At 40.0% G+C, this 19,045-nt stretch overlaps 1 protein-coding gene across 4 annotated transcripts in view; it reads right to left on the bottom strand.

Annotated features, from left to right (window-relative positions):
* FOXN3 (forkhead box N3) overlaps window positions 1–19,045 on the bottom strand; it is a 197,540-nt gene that overhangs the window by 120,723 nt on the left and 57,772 nt on the right. For all 4 annotated transcript variants that reach the window (XM_063117949.1, XM_063117951.1, XM_063117950.1 and 1 more), the window contains exon 3: window positions 18,244–18,380. In XM_063117949.1, coding sequence (XP_062974019.1) covers window positions 18,244–18,380 — 137 coding nt within the window. The remainder of the gene's footprint in view (window positions 1–18,243; window positions 18,381–19,045) is intronic.

A 19,045-nucleotide genomic window follows, 5' to 3' on the forward strand; every position in this document is an offset into this window, starting at 1 on the left:
AATTTATAAAAGTAAAACAGTAATCTAAACCAATTTCCAAGCCCTGCACAACTTCTCTACTAAAGCAATTAGGAATTTAAAACAGAGGCAGCACCAATACAGACCAGTAAAACATCCAGTTCAGCTTCTTTAACTAAATGCAGAACAAATTGAGAAGGTTTTCAGGATCCACCTAAAAGCCACCAAAAAAAACCCCATACAGTATATCCCTTCCGTTAGTATGGGGCCACTAATGAAAAGGACCTGTTTATTGTGCCTGCCAATCTAATTGATTTCAATGGTAGACCTGCAAGATGGGCCCACAAGGTCAATGTTAACACCCAAGGCAGCTCATACAGATGCAGGCTTTCTGTTCCCAACCTGTTTAGGACAATAGCAGCACTTTAAATTTATCCTGGTAATGGTACAATATAGGTGTAACATGTTCCAAACACTAGATTCGAACAAGCTTCTATACAGCTGCATTCTGTACCAGCTGAAGTTTTACCTTCCAAAAACTGATTAAGATTGGCTTAACATATGATTATTGGAGCTTGAAGGGCATGAATTGAGGCTTGGGTAGCATGGTTACCTATGGTATGAGAATATAAACCTAGATTCTGCCAGAAAACACCTACCATAGAAGAGAACTGTCCAGTGGGCACAAATGGTTGAAGTATGGCAATTTACTGGAATTGTCTCAAGAGGAGTACACACTAAAAACAAAAGAAGGGTTGTTAAAGGAGGGCAATATATGTCAGTGGTTTTCTTATCTACAAATTGTTGAAAGCTTTAAAAGGGATACAAAAGATTGCGGTTTTGAACAAACAAAATTGATGTTTGAAGTAGCACTATGTACCAATGATGAACATGTTATCTCTAAGGTTTATAAACTATTGTTAAAGCTTGAGAGTGAACAAACAAAAGATTGTATGATAAAATGGGCCCAAAATATTTAACATAATGTACCAATGGAGAAATATGTGGGTAAAAGGTCTAAAATATATGTTAAGTACCAGGCTTAAAGAGAACTTTTTATTCACAGTATTTTAACATTTAATTTTAACTTAAATTTGAATTATACTGTTTTAACTCTGTATTTTAACCTTATATCAATTTTGCTGCGTGGTTTTATTCCTGGTTGTGCTTTTTATATTGTATTTTGTATTTGTGTTTTTAACTTGTTGGTTGTTTTATGATGGTTTTAATTTTTGTGAACCGCCCAGGGAGCTTCGGCTATTGGGCAGTATAAAAATGTAATAAATAAATAAATAAATAAATAAAACTTTTATAAGATGATGTATAGATGGTATGTCTTCCTCAAAATTAGCCAAAATATATAAAGGTGCCTTGGGAGACTGTTGGAATTGTGAAGAACAAGAGGGAACCCTTTGCCATATGTGATGGTCTTGTAAAAAAGCAAAATCCTTTTGGATTCAGATCCATTTGTTATGCAAAAAATATTAACGACCAATTTACAAATGAAATCAGAATCGTTCCTGTTGGGACTTATGGACGATCAACTTAAAGAAAAAGGAGGAACGCTGTTTTTGTACATGACAACAGCTGCTAGACTCCTCTATGCGCAAAACTGGAAAAACACGCAAGTACCATCAACGGAGGAATGGCTGCTGAAGGTTCTGGAGTTAGCAGAGATGGCCAAACTTACGGCGCTGGTAAGAGAAAAATTGACAGCTTCGTTTGTAATGGACTGGAAACCTTTGATAGAATATTTGCAAGAGTTGGGAAAAATGATTTATATGTCTGTGGATTCAACATATAACGTCGGTGAATTCAGTACACAATACAGTGCTGGCTAGAGAGAAGTAAGAATGTTATAATGTTATTGTATTTAGGGAACTAATAGTAAGAACTGATAGCCTATAGGTCTGACATGAAGAATGCCTTAAATGTATTATGGCCCTGTATGTTTTGTGTATGTGTTTTTATTGTCTAGAAAACAATAAAATTGTTTATTTATTAATTTATTTATTCATTATTACATTTCTATACCGCCCAATAGCCGGAGCTCTCTGGGCGGTTCACAAAAATTGTTGAACTACAAAGATTAGCTTTCTTATTTCAGGAAACATTTGGGTGGAGGTTACTGCTTTTAACTGATTTTTCAAAAGATTGGAAATTTGTTCCCTGCTTCTCTGTGTGGTTTTAAACAAAATATATGAATAATTTTGTAAGTATACTATTGCTTTCTTTTGTTTTTATAAATGGAATCCTTTATTCAATAATTGTGATTTGCTGCCCTGACAGCCTAGTTGTGCTGTGTGGTCAAATATAAATACACAAATAACTTCATAGTTTTCTCTTTTGTAGGTCTAGGATTTTGGAGAAAGAACAGAACTGTTTGTTTCTTCGAAACACACTAGTTACCGTAGAGATGATCTTGGGGGTTGTTCTAAGAATATCAGTCCCACAGCAACACTTCAAATAAGGCAACTGTCACAGATAAAATACACTTACGTTACTGAAGCCATCAAAACAACATTTGTTGACCAATGTTCTTGATTTAAAAATGAAATAAATGTTCTAAAGACAGATGCTGAAAACTCTAGCCGCTTGCAAATTATGACCAATAGCGGAGACTAAATTAGCACCTCTCCCTGTCGGCTTTTAAGTATTTTGCTTATACAGAAAATTATCACAACCACAGGCCCCAGAATGTAAGTGATCCAAATAAGAAATTCCCAGAGGGTGGTCCTTGAAACACTTAGCTGTTAACTTACTAGCAATTGGCTTCTCATTTCCAGATGCTAAAAGGAAGTATTTTTCAAACACAATATTGCTCTCTCTTCTACACAATTGCTATTATTGTTAATGGATGTTTCAAAAGCACAAGATACCTCCAAAAGCAAACAAAACCCAGTTAACTGGTACTTAGATGAGCGGTTTGATCCACATCAAATGAGTTAGCTGACAAGAATAGCATGTCCGTGTGGGAGAACTACATACACTCCACTGACATAGCATAGCAAACACAAAAAAGATACGTCTATTTCATATTGGCTGTGTTCTAACAACACAATAGTCAATGGTGGGTTAATGGACAACTCCACAGTTGATTATTGAGGGGGTATTAAGGCCAGCATCATGTTGACTATTAGTCAACAGTGTGTTTGATTGACACATCTCCTGCCCTCTCTCCCCCCTCAGTCCTCCCGCTGGTATGCCATCAGCCATTGTGAGTTCTGCCGGCTGAATTAGAGTGGCACCCACTGTTTTGGTCACTCTTGCCAGGGGACTCTGTAGTCACCGAAAATAAACAGCTGTGTGCGACAAAATAGTCAACTGTGCCCAACACATGATATGATAACCAACGGTTGTTCAAATAATTAACTCTGCACAGTGCTGGTTATTTGCATTGGTTATTTCAGCCAAATAACTAACCATGGTTAGCCCCCAAAGAGGACACAATAACCAACCATTGACTATTTAACACACCGTTGACTATTTAACCCATCACTGGTTATCGTGTCGTCCGAACCCAATCATTGTGTACAAATGAGTTTCCAGCCCAGAATTGATATCCACATAAGGAAAACAATCTTGAGCAAAACGACTCGGCAAAATCGCTCAGAAGAACTTTAAAAAATACTTGTTTTGACAGACAGGTCCATCGGCTAAAGCTCAGGATTTGTAAGAGCATCGAAATGAAGTTGGGCCTTTTTTGTTCCAAGCTCAAAACGTGAGAGAGAAAAATGGAAGAGCAGTCCTGCAGGATCAGACCAAAGTTCCAACCAGTCTGGCATTTTGTCTGCCATTGTGGCCCACCGGGTGCCCCTGGGAACCCTACAAATAGGGAATGAAGGCAACAGCCCTTTCCCACTGTTAGTCCAACAATGGGTAATTCAGAGGCACACCTCCCTCTGTGCTACAGTTTCAGAGGCAGGCAAAAACTTGTTTGTTTCAGCAGGCTTTTGGAACTATACTGGACCTGTGTTGATGTATTGGATTCCCCCACCCCTTTTAATCTGTTACAGTTTTTTAAAAAAATTAACATGTTTTTAATTTTACTGTAGGTTTAATTCTATTTTAACTTTTGTAATTTATGTTTTAATTGTACATGTTTTAATCTTGTAAACCGCCTTGAGCCCCAGTACATGGAAAAAGGCAGGATATAAATAAATATAATAAATAGTAATAACAATAATAGCATCTTGGAACCTGGAGTTTCCTTTTAGTAACAGGGCTAACAACCATTGGTAGACCTGTCTTATAATGGCTCAACCACATTGTGTTGTAGCAAATTTCATAAGTTAATGGTATGTTGTGTGAGGAAGTTCTTCCTTGCGCCTGCCCTGAATCTACTACCAAACAGTTTCAATGGATGACCCAGAGAACAAGCCTTATGAGGGGAGGGAAAAATATTATTCTATCCACAGATGATGATGATGATGATGATGATGATTAATTGCACTTCTATACCACCCCATAGCAAAAGCTGTCTGGGTAGCTTACAAGATCAAAACATTAAAATAAGTATACAAAGTTTAAAAACCATTTATATAAAACACACAAACAATATACACGAAGACAATATATATCTAAAACCAACTTTCTGATGGTTTTTAAATTTTGTGTACTTTTTTAATGTTTACTGTTTTTAACTTTTGTAAACCGCCCAGAGAGCTTCAGCTATGGGGCGGTATATAAATGTAATAAATAAATTATAACCAAAAGAAAAATCCAGGACCATTTATAAACTCATCATAAGCATTATAAAGATCGACTAGGTTTCCACACACACCCTCCCCGCTCTCCAGTTGCCTTGTTTACTACACTAAAAATACTTTCCTTGAAGGAAAGGTGCCTCAGCATTTCCTGCATGGTAGGAACCATGAGACACCTGCAGATACTAGCAAAGTCCCAGGAAACAAAGGCCATATCCTCCAACTACATTACAGCAACTTTCAGGAAGATCAGGATGCAAGGCTATGTTTTGGAACACTGAAACTTGTTTTATGAGATGGAAGCAGCTTGCGGCAGCAAATCCATTTCCTCTAGAGCAGTGTTCTTCAACTGTTGGGTCACAAGATCATTCCAGATGGGTTGCAGCAAAGCTGTTGCCGCCATGCCGGGCAATTGTGAAATAATGAAAGTGGGTCCCATGTTGCAGGTTAGGAGTCTAAGGTAGATTTCGGGTCTGGACCAGTTGAAGACCACTGCTCTAGAGTGTGTGTGTCAGCTTGTAACTGAAAATTAGAGCCCCTGTTTGCTTTTCTCCTCTCCCACACCAATCCCTTTTCCTTTTGACTGTAAGTCTGAGGGCAGGAACTGCCTGATTAATGATCTTTGTAAACCACTCTGGGAGCATTTTTGTTGCTGCTGCTGCTCTTGAAAAGCAGAGTAAAAGAATGCTTTAAATAAGTAAGTAAATGTATTGGGTGCCCCATTTAGCAAAAGTAGAACAGTTGAACTGTGGGCCTAGAAGAATGGAAGAAGTTTGTATCCTTCTACAGCCATTATCATGGTCTCAATCTTTCAAATTTAATATAAATATGAGAAAAGACGAGTAGATTGCATTGCACATGACCAGTCACATATGCACACTTATTTTGATGTTTTATATTTTGAATGATGTGGAATGGTGCAAAATGCTAGTCTTTGAAAGAAATAAAATGAAACCTGAAGGAAAGCTATGTTGAAGGTTCTTCTGCCTCCTTGCTAAATGTAAGCGGGTTTTTGCTTCTACAGCAAAAAGTATTTGTTCAAAGGGGAGAAAATACATGTGGGGTGATCCAAAAGAATGCAAAAAGAAGTTGGCTAGTGGCTCAATAGGCTTGCTTTAGCCTGGCAAACATTTTATTATAGAAAGGGCGCACATTCTGTGGGATAGATTTTGAACTGGTGTGAATAGCTCTATTGCCCAGACGGGAGCTTTGTTGTTGTTTTAAGCCTGCTGTGTTGAACTCAGCAATGACACCAAATGCTATGGAATATTCAGTCTTATAATTATGCTTTATTTAAAGTGTAAGTTAAGAAGTATAACAAGGGTGTATTTTCATACACACACACACACACACTTCACCGCCATGCATTGTGCATGCCTATGTAGTTACATTTCCCCGTTTCCCTTTTTCGTTTTGTTGAACACGGAGGATTTTTAATTTATTTGTTAATTCTCCGTTACAAGGGCTCAGGGCAGACACCAATACCAAAACATTTCTATTTTCCACTTCCCACACTACGGATGGAGTCTTCTGCCTCAGGAAGTCTGCAAGTTACTTTCCTCTACAGTTTTTGCCAAATGAAATACGATGTACATATTCCTCTTGTAGCATTTAGGGTGGTGGTTGTTTCTTACTCCCTCTGGCCCTGCCACCTTGTTACTTTGACATTTTGTTCTTGATGTTTTATGATTTTATAGTTGTACCATGTGCTCAAAGCACCTTAAAAGTAGAAAAGCAACTCAGAAATGCAAATAAATTAAATGCAGCGGAATCCGTTAGTTAGCACTATACAGCATATATGGGGAAATGGGAGGGGGGGTAATGGCTGTGTGCTCAGTGAAAGGGGACCTGCTGTGCATGCAGAAGGCTGCAGGTTTAAGCCTTGGCATCTCCAGGTGAACTGGCAAAGATGTGCCTGAAATCCTGGAGAGGTGCTGCCACAGTCAGCATATGAACAGTACAGAGCTAGATGGACCAATGGTGTGCCTTTGATATAAGGCAACTTCTTATATTCCTGTGTTTTCTCCCAGATGTCACAGAGGACTGCAACCAAATACACACCCAGTAGCTGCAACATTAAGCAGAATAAGCTGAAACTTCAATACCTTTGTTTCTCTGCAAGGTTTGAAAGACACAAACAGTGGGTCAATTTGCCTCTGCGGGATCCTGCCAGCCGAGCTGTATAAACCTTGTAATTCCTTCTGTTAATCCAGCCCCCCAGAGGCATCTTAATATTGGGAGAATTAAAGTCATTCCGCGTGTAGTTTATTAATTTCAGTCACTGAGCTATACAGGCCAAATCCTTCGGGTCTTCCATCATTTGGGGGGAAATGCAATGGAATGCTGCCATGCAACTTTTTCTTTGAAGATCGCATCTGCGTACCTCAAACCACAGTTTCATTTAGCAACTTCTTACAAAATGCTGACTTGCAAGTGGGAATCAGCTCCTCCTTCGGAGATTCCAATTGTTTCCAAAAACTAGTCATGCAAGTTTCCAACACAAGACAATCTTGTGAATGTTTCTTGTATATACATACCTACAGTTAGACAGATCAACAAATCCATTATTAAAGAAGTGACTGCCAACATTTGGTGAAACGATTTCAATATGAAATGGTTGCAATGGTGTCTTATAACGGCCTACTGGTAGAAGCATTATGCAAGAGTACAAGCATTAATAATTTTAGTAAACAAGAAATGAAGTGTGTTTGTATTCAAAAGGTAATCTGATGCCTGAAATACTTAACTGGTATTTTGAACAACGATAAGGATAGGTTATGTTTTCCAAATGAGGGATGGAAAAGTACTTGTTTAATTTTTTAAACTTTTCCCAAGTTAACCTCCACAGATTCACCCAAGAAAAATTAAGCATAGAAATACTTAAAAATAAACCAACAAATGGTACCTTCTTGTTTTTGAAAGCAGCAATAGTCAGATATACCTCAAAGATAGCCCAAAGCTGGTACAGAAACCACTACGAGATGTGCAAAAACACAATTTAAAAAAGCTTTTTTGCAAATCACATATATAGTATAAGATGGGAAGCTACAGTGGATTATTCCAAATTTCAGAGAATCCCAGCATTTCATTGGACAGTCCTACATCCAGGTGGTTTCGTACAAGAACCAAACAACATTATAGCCAAAGATATAGTAGAACTATTTAAAATATTTATTGGCTGCATGTCAGGGCAGAAGCCCTCACAAGGTGGCTTACAACACTAAAATACATAAAAACAGTTTAAAACATTAAAAGCACTAAAAACATTAAAAGCAATATATAATCATTTGCATTCGGGTAACAATGACAGCCACTGACTGTTGTGTTACCTTTAAAGCAAATCGCACTGCGATAGAAAGGAGAACGTCAGAAAAATCTGCAACAGATTCATATGCGTTCTGATTTCTATGAATCTGACCTGTGGATTTTGCAGTGGGTTGGCTTTTTCTAAGTCACACAGATTCTGAGGACTTGCGGACCAGGTTTTCACTTGGGGTAGGGGGTAGGGATTAACACTAACAAGAATTTGCGCAAAGCCATGGTTTAAGGTGTCTTCTGAACGGGGCCAATGACTTGATGCAGCACCTTAAAGCAGGGCTGAGAAACTTGTGGCCCATCAGATGTTGATGAATATAATGCCCATCATCACCCCTCATCCCTGGTCAGGCTAGTTGGGGCTGATGGGAACTGGAATCCAGAAATAGGTTCCCCAGCCCTGCCTTAAAGTTTAATAATGTGACCATGGGTGGACAACCTTGTGATTTCCTGATGTTTTGGACTACAACTCTCATAGTGCCAGGAAGCCTTCCTCAACTGACTAGCCACTGTTTTTAATGTTCTTTTGTTTTAAATAGAAATGTAAAATTTCTGGAAATTGTGAAGCCATGCGGGGGGGAAACAGGGGTTTTCCGTTTTATGGGGGTAGGAAAAAACAGAAATTTTCAGAAAAATTGAAAAAATGCAACATTAACACTTTTTACAGATAGAAAGTCACTTTGTTACTTTAGGAACATAAAATGTAATTATGTACAAGATGGTTTGGCATAAAATTATCACATTTAGTATACTAAAAGTACAGTGTATTCAAACAATTATTACAAATTGAATTTACTTTTTAAATTTTTTACCTTTTTTTGTAACAAATGGAGCTATAAGCTCTTGAACTGTAAGGAACATCTGAACAGTAAGGAACCTCTTTGGTTTTGCAAGTTTATGAGGAGCAGGCAAAAAACAATTTAAACCCCCCCCCCCCAGAAAAAACATAATTAGTAACAAAGAAAATTATTTATGTCTTAAACATTTTATTCATCATGTTAAATAAAACATTCCATAATCCATTTTTTCTTCATTCCCCCCCCCCAGTTTTCGGGAAAAAATTCTGGAGGGCACCAGGTGGGTGAAGGTCGTCCTGGATTATAGTATGTGCTTTTTGTGGACTAGAGTCCACTTCATCAGAGTGAGGGAGGAAGCAGCAGCCAGGCACCTCTCCACCGTGCCTGGGTCCAGCTCCAGCTGAGAGCCCCCTCCCTCCTGCTACCAACTGTCTCTGCAGAGGCCACCAGTGAGGGAGGAAGCAGCAGCCAGGCACCTCTCCACCGTGCCTGGGTCCAGCTCCAGCTGAGAGCCCCCTCCCTCCTGCTACCAACTGTCTCTGCAGAGGCCACCAGTGAGGGAGGAAGCAGCAGCCAGGCACCTCTCCACCGTGCCTGGGTCCAGCTCCAGCTGAGAGCCCCCTCCCTCCTGCTGCCAACTGTCTCTGCAGAGGCCACCAGTGAGGGAGGAAGCAGCAGCCAGGCACCTCTCCATCGTGCCTGGGTCCAGCTCCAGCTGAGAGCCCCCTCCCTCCTGCTGCCAACTGTCTCTGCAGAGGCCACCAGTGAGGGAGGAAGCAGCAGCCAGGCACCTCTCCACCGTGCCTGGGTCCAGCTCCAGCTGAGAGCCCCCTCCCTCCTGCTGTCAACTGTAACTGCTGAACTTTGCAACTAAGATTGTAGTGCCTGAATTTGCTTTCCTTTCCCCCCCCCCTCCTCCTCCTCCCTCCCAATCCCCTTTCCTTTTGTGTCATGTCTTTTAGATTGTAAGCCTGTGGGCAGGGACTGTCAAGAAATACTTTTGTAAGCCGCCGTGAGAGCCTTTTTTGGCTGAATAGCGGCATAAAAAATCCTTAAATAAAATAAAATAAATAAAAATATACTTTATATGCATTAGCAGCTGAAAATCCTGCCACTCTCTGTACGATGTTAATGTTTATTTTTAGAAAGTGTCTTGTGGCATCTTAAAAGTAATACAGTTATTGTGAGATAGACTAGTGTGAACTAGAGGTCATTTCCTCAGATCTTAAATTGGTAGGTATATAAAATACGCACAGGTACAAAGAAAAGGGAGAATTGTACACAATAGGAACAAACGTCTAATAAAATACAGAGCATGAAATGAATACAAGATCCAGTCAGAACAGGCCTGACCTACTCCCAACAGCCATGGAACAGGGAACTGCCTTAATACTAAATCAGATAATTGGTCAATCTAGCCCAATAATGGTAACTCTGATTGGCAGTAATTCCTCCAGGTCCGCTGCTCGAGAATCTTTTTAATCATGGATGCCAGGGAATGAACTCAGGAGCTTACACATGCAAAGCTTATGCTCTTGTTTCTTACTCCTTAGCTCCAATTTGGTAAGTCAAATGGCTGGTTTTAAGAGGTATCAGCAACCTTGGGGCTTGCAAAAATTCACCACAATTTGGGCCGGGGGTGGGTGGGGAGAGGGAACCTGGGTGGGGGGGGGGGGAGAGAATCAAAACCAGCAATAGAGTCTAACTGAGCTAGAAGCTAAGGGATGTTGACTGACTGCTGAGAGGCCAGACCAGAATGGGAAAGGGAGCAGAATATCATGCCCGAGGGCAAGGCTCCAGCCAGCCAGAAACAAGAGCACTCCACACTGTAACATTTTGTTGCAGATCCCTTTGGTAAAGCCCTAAAATGGATTGATCCTGATCCTTGCATGCTTAAGAGTCCTCCCCTTATATCCTATTTCAACAATTCTATTGGAGATTTCATATTGAGAGGGTAGAAAAGTAAAGGCCACCAGAGCCACTTCTGGAAACACTGTAAGACCTCCCTCTTTGGCCTGGCTTTGGTGGTGGTGGTATTATTATTATTATTATTATATTTATTTGTATCCCGCCTTTTGCCCAATGCTGGGCCTCAAGGCGGCCTTATAAAGTTTAAAACATACATGGGGGGGGGGGTGGAGAGAACAAAACCATAAACTTTTAAAATACACAACAAAATTATAAGACATTAACATAGATGGAGGGCCAGATTACTCTCCAAAGGCCTGCTGGAACAAAAAAGTTTTAGCCTGCTTCCGAAAGCCCATCAAGGAGGGAGCCAGCCTAGTTTCCCCGGGAAGAGAGTTCCAGAGCACTGGAGCAGCCACCAAGAAGGCCCTCTCCCATGTTCCCACCAAGCGCGCCTGTGAAGATGGTGGGACTGAAAGAAGAGCTTCTCCAGAAAATCTCAAAGCACGGGCAAGCTCATAAGGGAGAATACGTTCTTTCCAATAACTTGGACCCGAGCCATATAAGGCTTTATAGGTCATAACCAGCACTTTGAATTGTGCCCGGAAACAGACTGGAAGCCAGTGGAGGTATTTTAACATGGCCAAGCAGGGACTAGAACCCAGATCTCCCGACTCCCAGTCCATCACTTTAGCCACTACACCACAATGGCTGTCCATTTTTTAAGTTAAGCTTCTAGCAGAATACGTGGATTTCATTTCATTTCATTTTTAGGTAAGTTTAGGTTTGCTTTTAGATTATAACTTAGACCAAACATTAGGGATGTTGTTTACTGCTATTATTATAGTCTTGCCCTCTTGTTACTCCAAGGAGCTCATGGAGATGTGCAGGGCACCCTCCCCCTTTTTATCCCTACAACAATCTTGTGAGGTAGAGGTTTGGTTAAGAAACAGTGATTGCCCCAAGATCACTCTTCTTTTTCCTTGTTGCTGCTGTTATTTTATTATTTGTTGCTGTTATTTTATTTGCTGCTGTTATTTTATTATTAGACTGCTTTATCTGGTCTCTTAATTTATTATTATTATTATTATTATTTATTTATATAGCACCATCAATGTACATGGTGCTGTACAGAATAAAACAGTAAATAGCAAGACCCTGCCGCATAGGCTTACAATCTAATAAAATCATAGTAAAACAATAAGGAGGGGAAGAGAATGCCAACAGGCACAGGGTAGGGTAAGCAGGCACAGGGTAGGGTAAAACTAACAGTAGAAAGTAACAGTAGAAGTCTGCACAACATCAAGTTTTAAAAGCTTTAGGAAAAAGAAAAGTTTTTAGTTGAGCTTTAAAAGCTGCGGTTGAACTTGTAGTTCTCAAATGTTCTGGAAGAGCGTTCCAGGCGTAAGGGGCAGAAGACGAAAATGGACGAAGCCGAGCAAGGGAAGTAGAGGCCCTTGGGCAGGCGAGAAACATGGCATCAGAGGAGCGAAGAGCACGAGTGGGGCAATAGTGTGAGATGAGAGAGGAGAGATAGGAAGGAGCTAGACCGTGAAAAGCTTTGAAGGTTAACAGGAGAAGTTTATATTGGATTCTGAAGTGAATTGGAAGCCAATGAAGAGATTTCAGAAGTGGAGTAACATGGTCAGAGCGGCGAGCCAAGAAGATGATCTTTGCGGCAGAGTGGTGAACAGAAACCAACGGACTGATGTGAGAAGAAGGAAGGCCAGAGAGAAGAAGGTTGCAGTAGTCCAACCGTGAAATAACCAGTGCATGAACAAGCGTCTTGGCAGAAGAGACAGACAAAAATGATCGAATCCTGGCAATATTATACAGGAAAAATCGACAATTTATGTGTTCTGTTGTGGTGGGTTTCCTGTAAGATCTTATTCTGTTTCAATATTTTAATGTCATTTTTGTATGATCTGATTATATTAACTTAAGGACTACTGTAAAACCGCCATGGGAGGGCAATCCATCCTGAAAGGCAGTTTTAAAATCCATTAAATAAAATAAATAAATAAAATTGAGAAGTTACAGCGTTTGGAAAAAGTGGATAGAGAAAAGTTTGTTTCTCTTTCTTCTCATATAGCACTAGAATCCAAGGTCATCCAAAGAAGGAGGATCAGGACAGAAAAAAAGGAAGTACTTCTTCACACTGTGCATAAACCCTCTTCAGGCATCCAAGAAGGGTAAAATGAGGACCCGTGTTCTAGTTCCAGCCCCTTCAACCCAACTTCCTGACAAGCAAGATCTGAAGAGGAACTGTAACCATGTTCAGCAGAATGTGGTTACATCCCCCATAGGAGTAGGGATCTTGCCTAATTAATCAGTGGAATACAGGCACACTTCCTCCTCAGACTTTCCCCATCAAACATAAGGAGGTCAGAGGTGGAGGGCATGGAGGCAGAGAAAGTGTCCCCATCTGTTCTCCATACGTAAAGTTTTTGAATGCCTGAAGAGGGCATGGAATTCACTACCACAAAAAGTTATGGTGGTCACCAACTTGGATGGCTTTAAAAGGAGGTAAGAGAAATTCATGGAAGATAAGGCTATCAATGGTCACCAGTCATTTATTATATTTTTAATGAGCACAATAACTAATGTTTTCAGGGTCAATTACAAACAGTTAAAAGACTAAAAAATATAATACCATACCAATCTATATAAGAACACATTAGTGTAACACTTAATACTAGAGATCTACCAAAATCAATTTTGCTCATTTTTTTAAACTGAAGCTTGAGCAGTGTAGATATGCAGAAAATTTTGAAACTTTTAAAAAGTTCAGTTTGAGCTCTAACAGCAAAATAGTATATTTATGTGCTCCACACCAAACAGTCTTCTATTGCTTTATGTTTCAGTGCTGGTTTATTAGCTCCATGCCAAACAGCACCTGATCTGAACTCATGTGGTTTCAAAGTAAAACGTAAAGAAATGCTAAATGATCTTTTCAAAAAGTATGTCTTTCTTTTTTTCAACTTTGCCAGCTTATTGTGTACCAGACAGATTTTGCTCATTTTTGTTTTGTTTTCACCTTGAAAAAAATAAAGGATTCAGTGCCTGTTTTGTGTATAATACTGATAAAGCTAATTTTTGTTTTGTTTTCTCAGAGTACTGGCACCTGTGGCGACTGGCGGTTTGCACTAGTATTTAAAATAAAATGTAAAATGTGATGTCATGATGGCTGTATCATAGTACCCAGAATCAAAGGCATTACTCCTGTGAATTAGGGTGACCATATGAAAAGGAGGACAGGGCTCCTGTATCTTTAACAGTAAAGTGGAAAAGGGAATTTCATAAAGTGTCAATTGAAGAGGGTGAAATTCCCTCGTCATCACAACAGTTAAAGCTACACTAGCTATAGTAGAGTGGCCAGATACAAAAGAGGGCAGGGCTTCTACAGCTTTAACGGTTGTGATGAAGAGGGAATTTTACCCTCTTTAATTGACACCTGCTGAAATTCCCTTTTCTACATTACTGTTAAAGATACAGCAGCCCTGTCCTCTTTTTCATATGGTCACCCTACTGTGAATACTAGTCACTGGGGAACAACAGTGGGAGAGGCTATTACTCTCATGTCCTGCTTGTGCGCCTCCCAGGGCATCTGGTTAGCCACTGTGGGAAACAGGTGCTGGACTAGAGAGTTTTTGGCCTTAACCAGCAAGGCTCTTCTCACGTTCCTAATCAAGGACCTTTTCATCTCAACCAAGGCCTTAGTTAGTGTGGCCAACTAACTGCAAACCAGCACCCATCAGTGCTAAGCCAATACAGGCCACCATATCCAAGAGCTGCAACAGCACCATACAACGTTTCTGCAGAGCAGAGCTGTGGACAAAATGGGAACCGTTCAAGGCCAGCTGACACTGTTTTCCATGTACCAGTTGTGAAAACAACAACAGCAATATAGATCTATCCTGTCCTCCATGAACAAAATTCCCAGATAGCAATTTGAACAGCATATAGGGCAAAGCTATTTATTTATTTATTACATTTTTATACTGCCCAATAGCCGAAGCTCTCTCGGCGGTTCACAAAAATTCATATGCATGAATGCCAGAGATAGGATATTGCCATTGCTGCCGCAGCATACGTTCTGGCTTGTACTGTTGCAACTCTATAAGGTCAGTCTGTAAAACATTTAGCTAGGTGTTTTTGGGTTACAGCAGACAGGTCACTACTTCAGAGGTGAATATAAAAGCACTCAAAAACCAGGAGTCTCTATTATTGAACCGACTGGGGTGTGGGGAAGTTTAAAGGAGGTGATTTAATCTCCAATATTTAACTTATTACAGCTACCACAAACTCCGGATGGGATGCTCTTTACCTCTTTTGTGTCACTGTACCTCAATCAATCTTATATTCATTTCACCTTCCGAAATCAGATGCCCTTGCACCATGAGCTCTCAATACTGTTGATTTGGATTAAAACCAAGTAAAAGAAGGTAAAATCTCCCACTACCACAGACACTTAAAAAAAAAACACGGGAGGGTAAACCGTTTCAAGCCCACTGTAGCTGCTATGTAGGGTTATCCGTTACCAAGGCAACAGCGTATTTCTTAGTACTAATGGCCTGTCCTTTTGCCAGGCAACAAACAGCCCTGTGATGCAAGTGCACCTGTCTCAGCTATGCGTTGCTATGGAGACGTTCTAGTTACTATGGTTACCATCACGCTAATCGCCTAGCAAGGGCAGATATACAGCCGTCTCCCGCAAAAGCCCAGCTGTTCCTCCCAATCTCTGCCTGAAGATTGATTGTCTGGGCCATGTGACGGAACGTACAGTTCAGCAGAGTTGCATGAGCACTTTGTTAATGTTACCAGAATGAAATTACTTTTTACGTTGCCACGTCTTTAAAAAAAAAGAAAGAAAGAAAGAAAAAGGAAGTGTTACAATGGGATGGGTTGTAGGGGAGCGCATCCCCAAATCTCAGTCCAAATACAAATTAAAAATTGCTCATCAGACCACGGCTCCAGTAACAGCCATATGTACAGTCAGTTAAAAACACAAAAAAAATACACAATCCAGCTATGATGATGATATCACTATCATCATCATCATCATCATCATATAATCTGACAGAAAGAGATCTTGGGGTTGTGGTGGACAGCACAATGAAAATGTCAACCCAGTGTGCGGCTGCTGTAAAGAAGGTGAACTCCATGTTAGACATTATAAGAAAAGGAATTGAGAATAAAACTGCCAGTATCATACTGCCTTTATACAAATCTATGGTGCAACCACACTTAGAATACTGTGTACAGTTTTGGTCACTACATCGAAAAAAAGATATTATAGAGCTGGAAAAAATGCAGAAAAGGGCAATTAAAATGATTAAGGGACTGGAGCATCTCCCCAATGAGGGAAGATTACAATTTATTTATTTATTTATTTATTACATTTTTATACCGCCCAATAGCCGAAGCTCTCTGGGCGGTTCACAAAAATTAAAACCATAATAAAACAACCAACAGGTTAAAAGCACAAATACAAAATACAGTATGAAAAGCACAACCAGGATAAAAACCACGCAGCAAAATTGATATAAAATTAAAATACAGAGTTAAAACAGTAAAATTTAAATTTAAGTTAAATTTAAGTGTTAAAATACTGAGAGAATAAAAAGGTCTTCAGCTGGCGATGAAAGGAGTACAGTGTAGGAGCCAGGCAGACCTCTCTGGGGAGCTCATTCCACAACCGGGGTGCCACAGCGGAGAAAGCCCTCCTCCTAGTAGCCACCTAGTCCAACAGCTGGGATTGTTTAGCTTGGAAAAAAGGAGGCTAAGGGGAGACATGATAGAGGTGTACAAAATTATGCATGGTGTGGAGAATGTGGATTGGGAGACATTTTTCTCCCTTTTTCAAAATCCTAGAACCCAGGATCATTCCCATGAAACAGATTGGTGAGAGATTCAGGACAAATAAAGGGAAGTACTTCTTCGCACAGCACATAGTTAAATTACGGAATTCACTACCACAATATGTAGTGATGGCCACATGGCTTAAAAGGGGGTGGATACATTCTTGGAGGAGAAGGCTATCTATACCTACCAGCCCTGATGACTATGCACTACCTCCAGTATCCGAGGCGGTAAGCCTGTGTGCACCAGTTGCTGGGGAACATGGGGGGGGGGGTGCTGTTGCACCATGACCTGCTTTGTTGACCCCTGGTTGACAGCTGGTTTGCCACTGTGTGAACAGAGTGCAGAACTAGATGGCCCCTCAGTCTGATCCAGTATGGCTGTTCTTATGTTGTTACATGACGGGCTTTGTGAAGTCATGCTGTCCTTTACTGATTCAGGAATTTCCTGAGTATTGAGCATGTTTTAAGTATGACTTCTTTCTGGATGTTGGTGTGGATGTATTTTGATAAGCCCAATTTCTTGAAGGTTTTCTGTATAGTTTTTTGATGTGATATTGGTGACTTATGTGACTAAAGGTATTATTATTATTATTATTATTATTATTATTATTATTATTATTATTCCGAAGTTTGCACTAGGTGCTGCAGTGATCTTAAGTTTCTGTAACAAATAATTTCTTTCCAGGATGGTTATTCTGAAATGTGGCAAATTTCATATCCAATACAACATCCAATAAGTATCTCTCACCATTTGTCCCGTCTTCAGTAGGGCGGACCAAAACAAATGCTCTTCAGATAGTGTTTTTTTTTAATTCACACTCTGAAGTCACCAGTCCTGGTTCACTTTTTTCAAAATGAACAGGAGAGCACCATGGCAACTAGCATAACCATACACACTCGCCTCGCAGAGCAGGTAACCACAACAGCAGCAGCAAGAAGAAAAAAAATCTGACACAGCCAACACTTTCAGTCACCTGGAAGCAAAAGTTTACATGAGGCTCGATAGCTGTGTTGATAAAGCAGTCTCCCAAACTCTGAGCTAGAGGAGAAAATTCACCAGCAACCTGCTTTCAGAAAGGTACACCTCTACTCATATAATCAAAGAGGAAAAGTGGATTGTTCCATTGTTCCGGGCTGAGATCTTTGGTAACCACCACAGAAGTACTTCAAACACAGACTGAAGAGTTGCAACAAACATGTGGGTTCCACCCAAAACGGTAAGAAATATTATAAATCTATCCAATGAATTAACCACTGATAGCTTAGGGCTTGAACACGCTTTTCTCAAGTCCTGTAGCCCTTTATGGCAGGGATGGGCAGAAGACAGACTGCAGTCCAGGAGCCGAACACTAACCAATTTCTACTAGACTACCTAGTGCCAGCAAGTTGCTGGGATTGTCACAAAGAATAATGGACTAGATTAATCTTGGGCTAAAATGGCCAGTTACCCATAATGTCGTTAAGCAAGACTGCATAACCAGGGTCATTTAGTACAGATTAGTTATGTCCTAACTGTTAAGCAATCTCAAGTATTCACTCCTGCTTTGTAAATTCAACACATGTTGGTAAACTAGAGGAACGATACAAACAAAGTAACTAACTGTGCAAGACTGAAAGCAGTGCATCCTGATTTATAGACCTTGGCTGATTGATTCAAAAGAAACGGAAATAATTGCCCAAATCAAGTTTTCTTACCTTTGATATGCCTGAGGAGATGCTGGCGGTGTGCTGAACACATGAGAATATGGGTGATAGGGGGTCTTTTTCAAAGCCTGGATAAGGTTTTGTCTATATTCTGGGTCTATACACCATAAAGACCCCTTCCCAATACTCTGCAAAGGAGAATACAAAAAAAAGAACAATATTTTTAAATGGCATAAACATATTTCCCACATCTGTCAGAAGACTGCGAATATTCGTTCCTAAAGAATAGCAGATCTCATTTCTTTACTATAAAGTTTAATTTAGGTGATGCTTTATTTCAGCTGTAATTTTTAGAAAGAATCAGGGCAGTCTGATATTGTATGAAAACTGTGAAAATAGCTGTTACTATGCTTGGTTCAGTAGTTTTCTGGAAACCCTCTCTCTGTCTCTGACATACATACATACACACATTCTCCAAACTGAAAGATCATAATTATTCTGAACAGCCAAGCTGGAAGATAAATAAGCCTCTCAGAGACAGACTAAAACTGTTATTGTCTTCTTGCTGTTGTAAAAGAAAATTGGGAGGAGGATGGTTTTATACTCCCTAGCAACTAATTTTAAAAATAAAGTGGACCTAATCCTTCAGACAGAAAGTATTACTGCCACAAAAAGTTAACCCATCAACTTTATGCCCTGCCTGATTAACTCCCATCCACAAAAAGTAATAATTAAAATAGATCTAGAGGTTGGGGGGATATTTAAGCCTAAATTTCTATTTGGGAGATTTAGCATTTTAGTCGGAGGAGGGAGAATCATCATAAATTCAGCTTATCTTTGCCAAAATTGACTG

The sequence above is a fragment of the Elgaria multicarinata genome, chromosome 2, assembly GCF_023053635.1.
Source record: "Elgaria multicarinata webbii isolate HBS135686 ecotype San Diego chromosome 2, rElgMul1.1.pri, whole genome shotgun sequence".
NCBI classification, from domain to species: domain Eukaryota; kingdom Metazoa; phylum Chordata; class Lepidosauria; order Squamata; family Anguidae; genus Elgaria; species Elgaria multicarinata.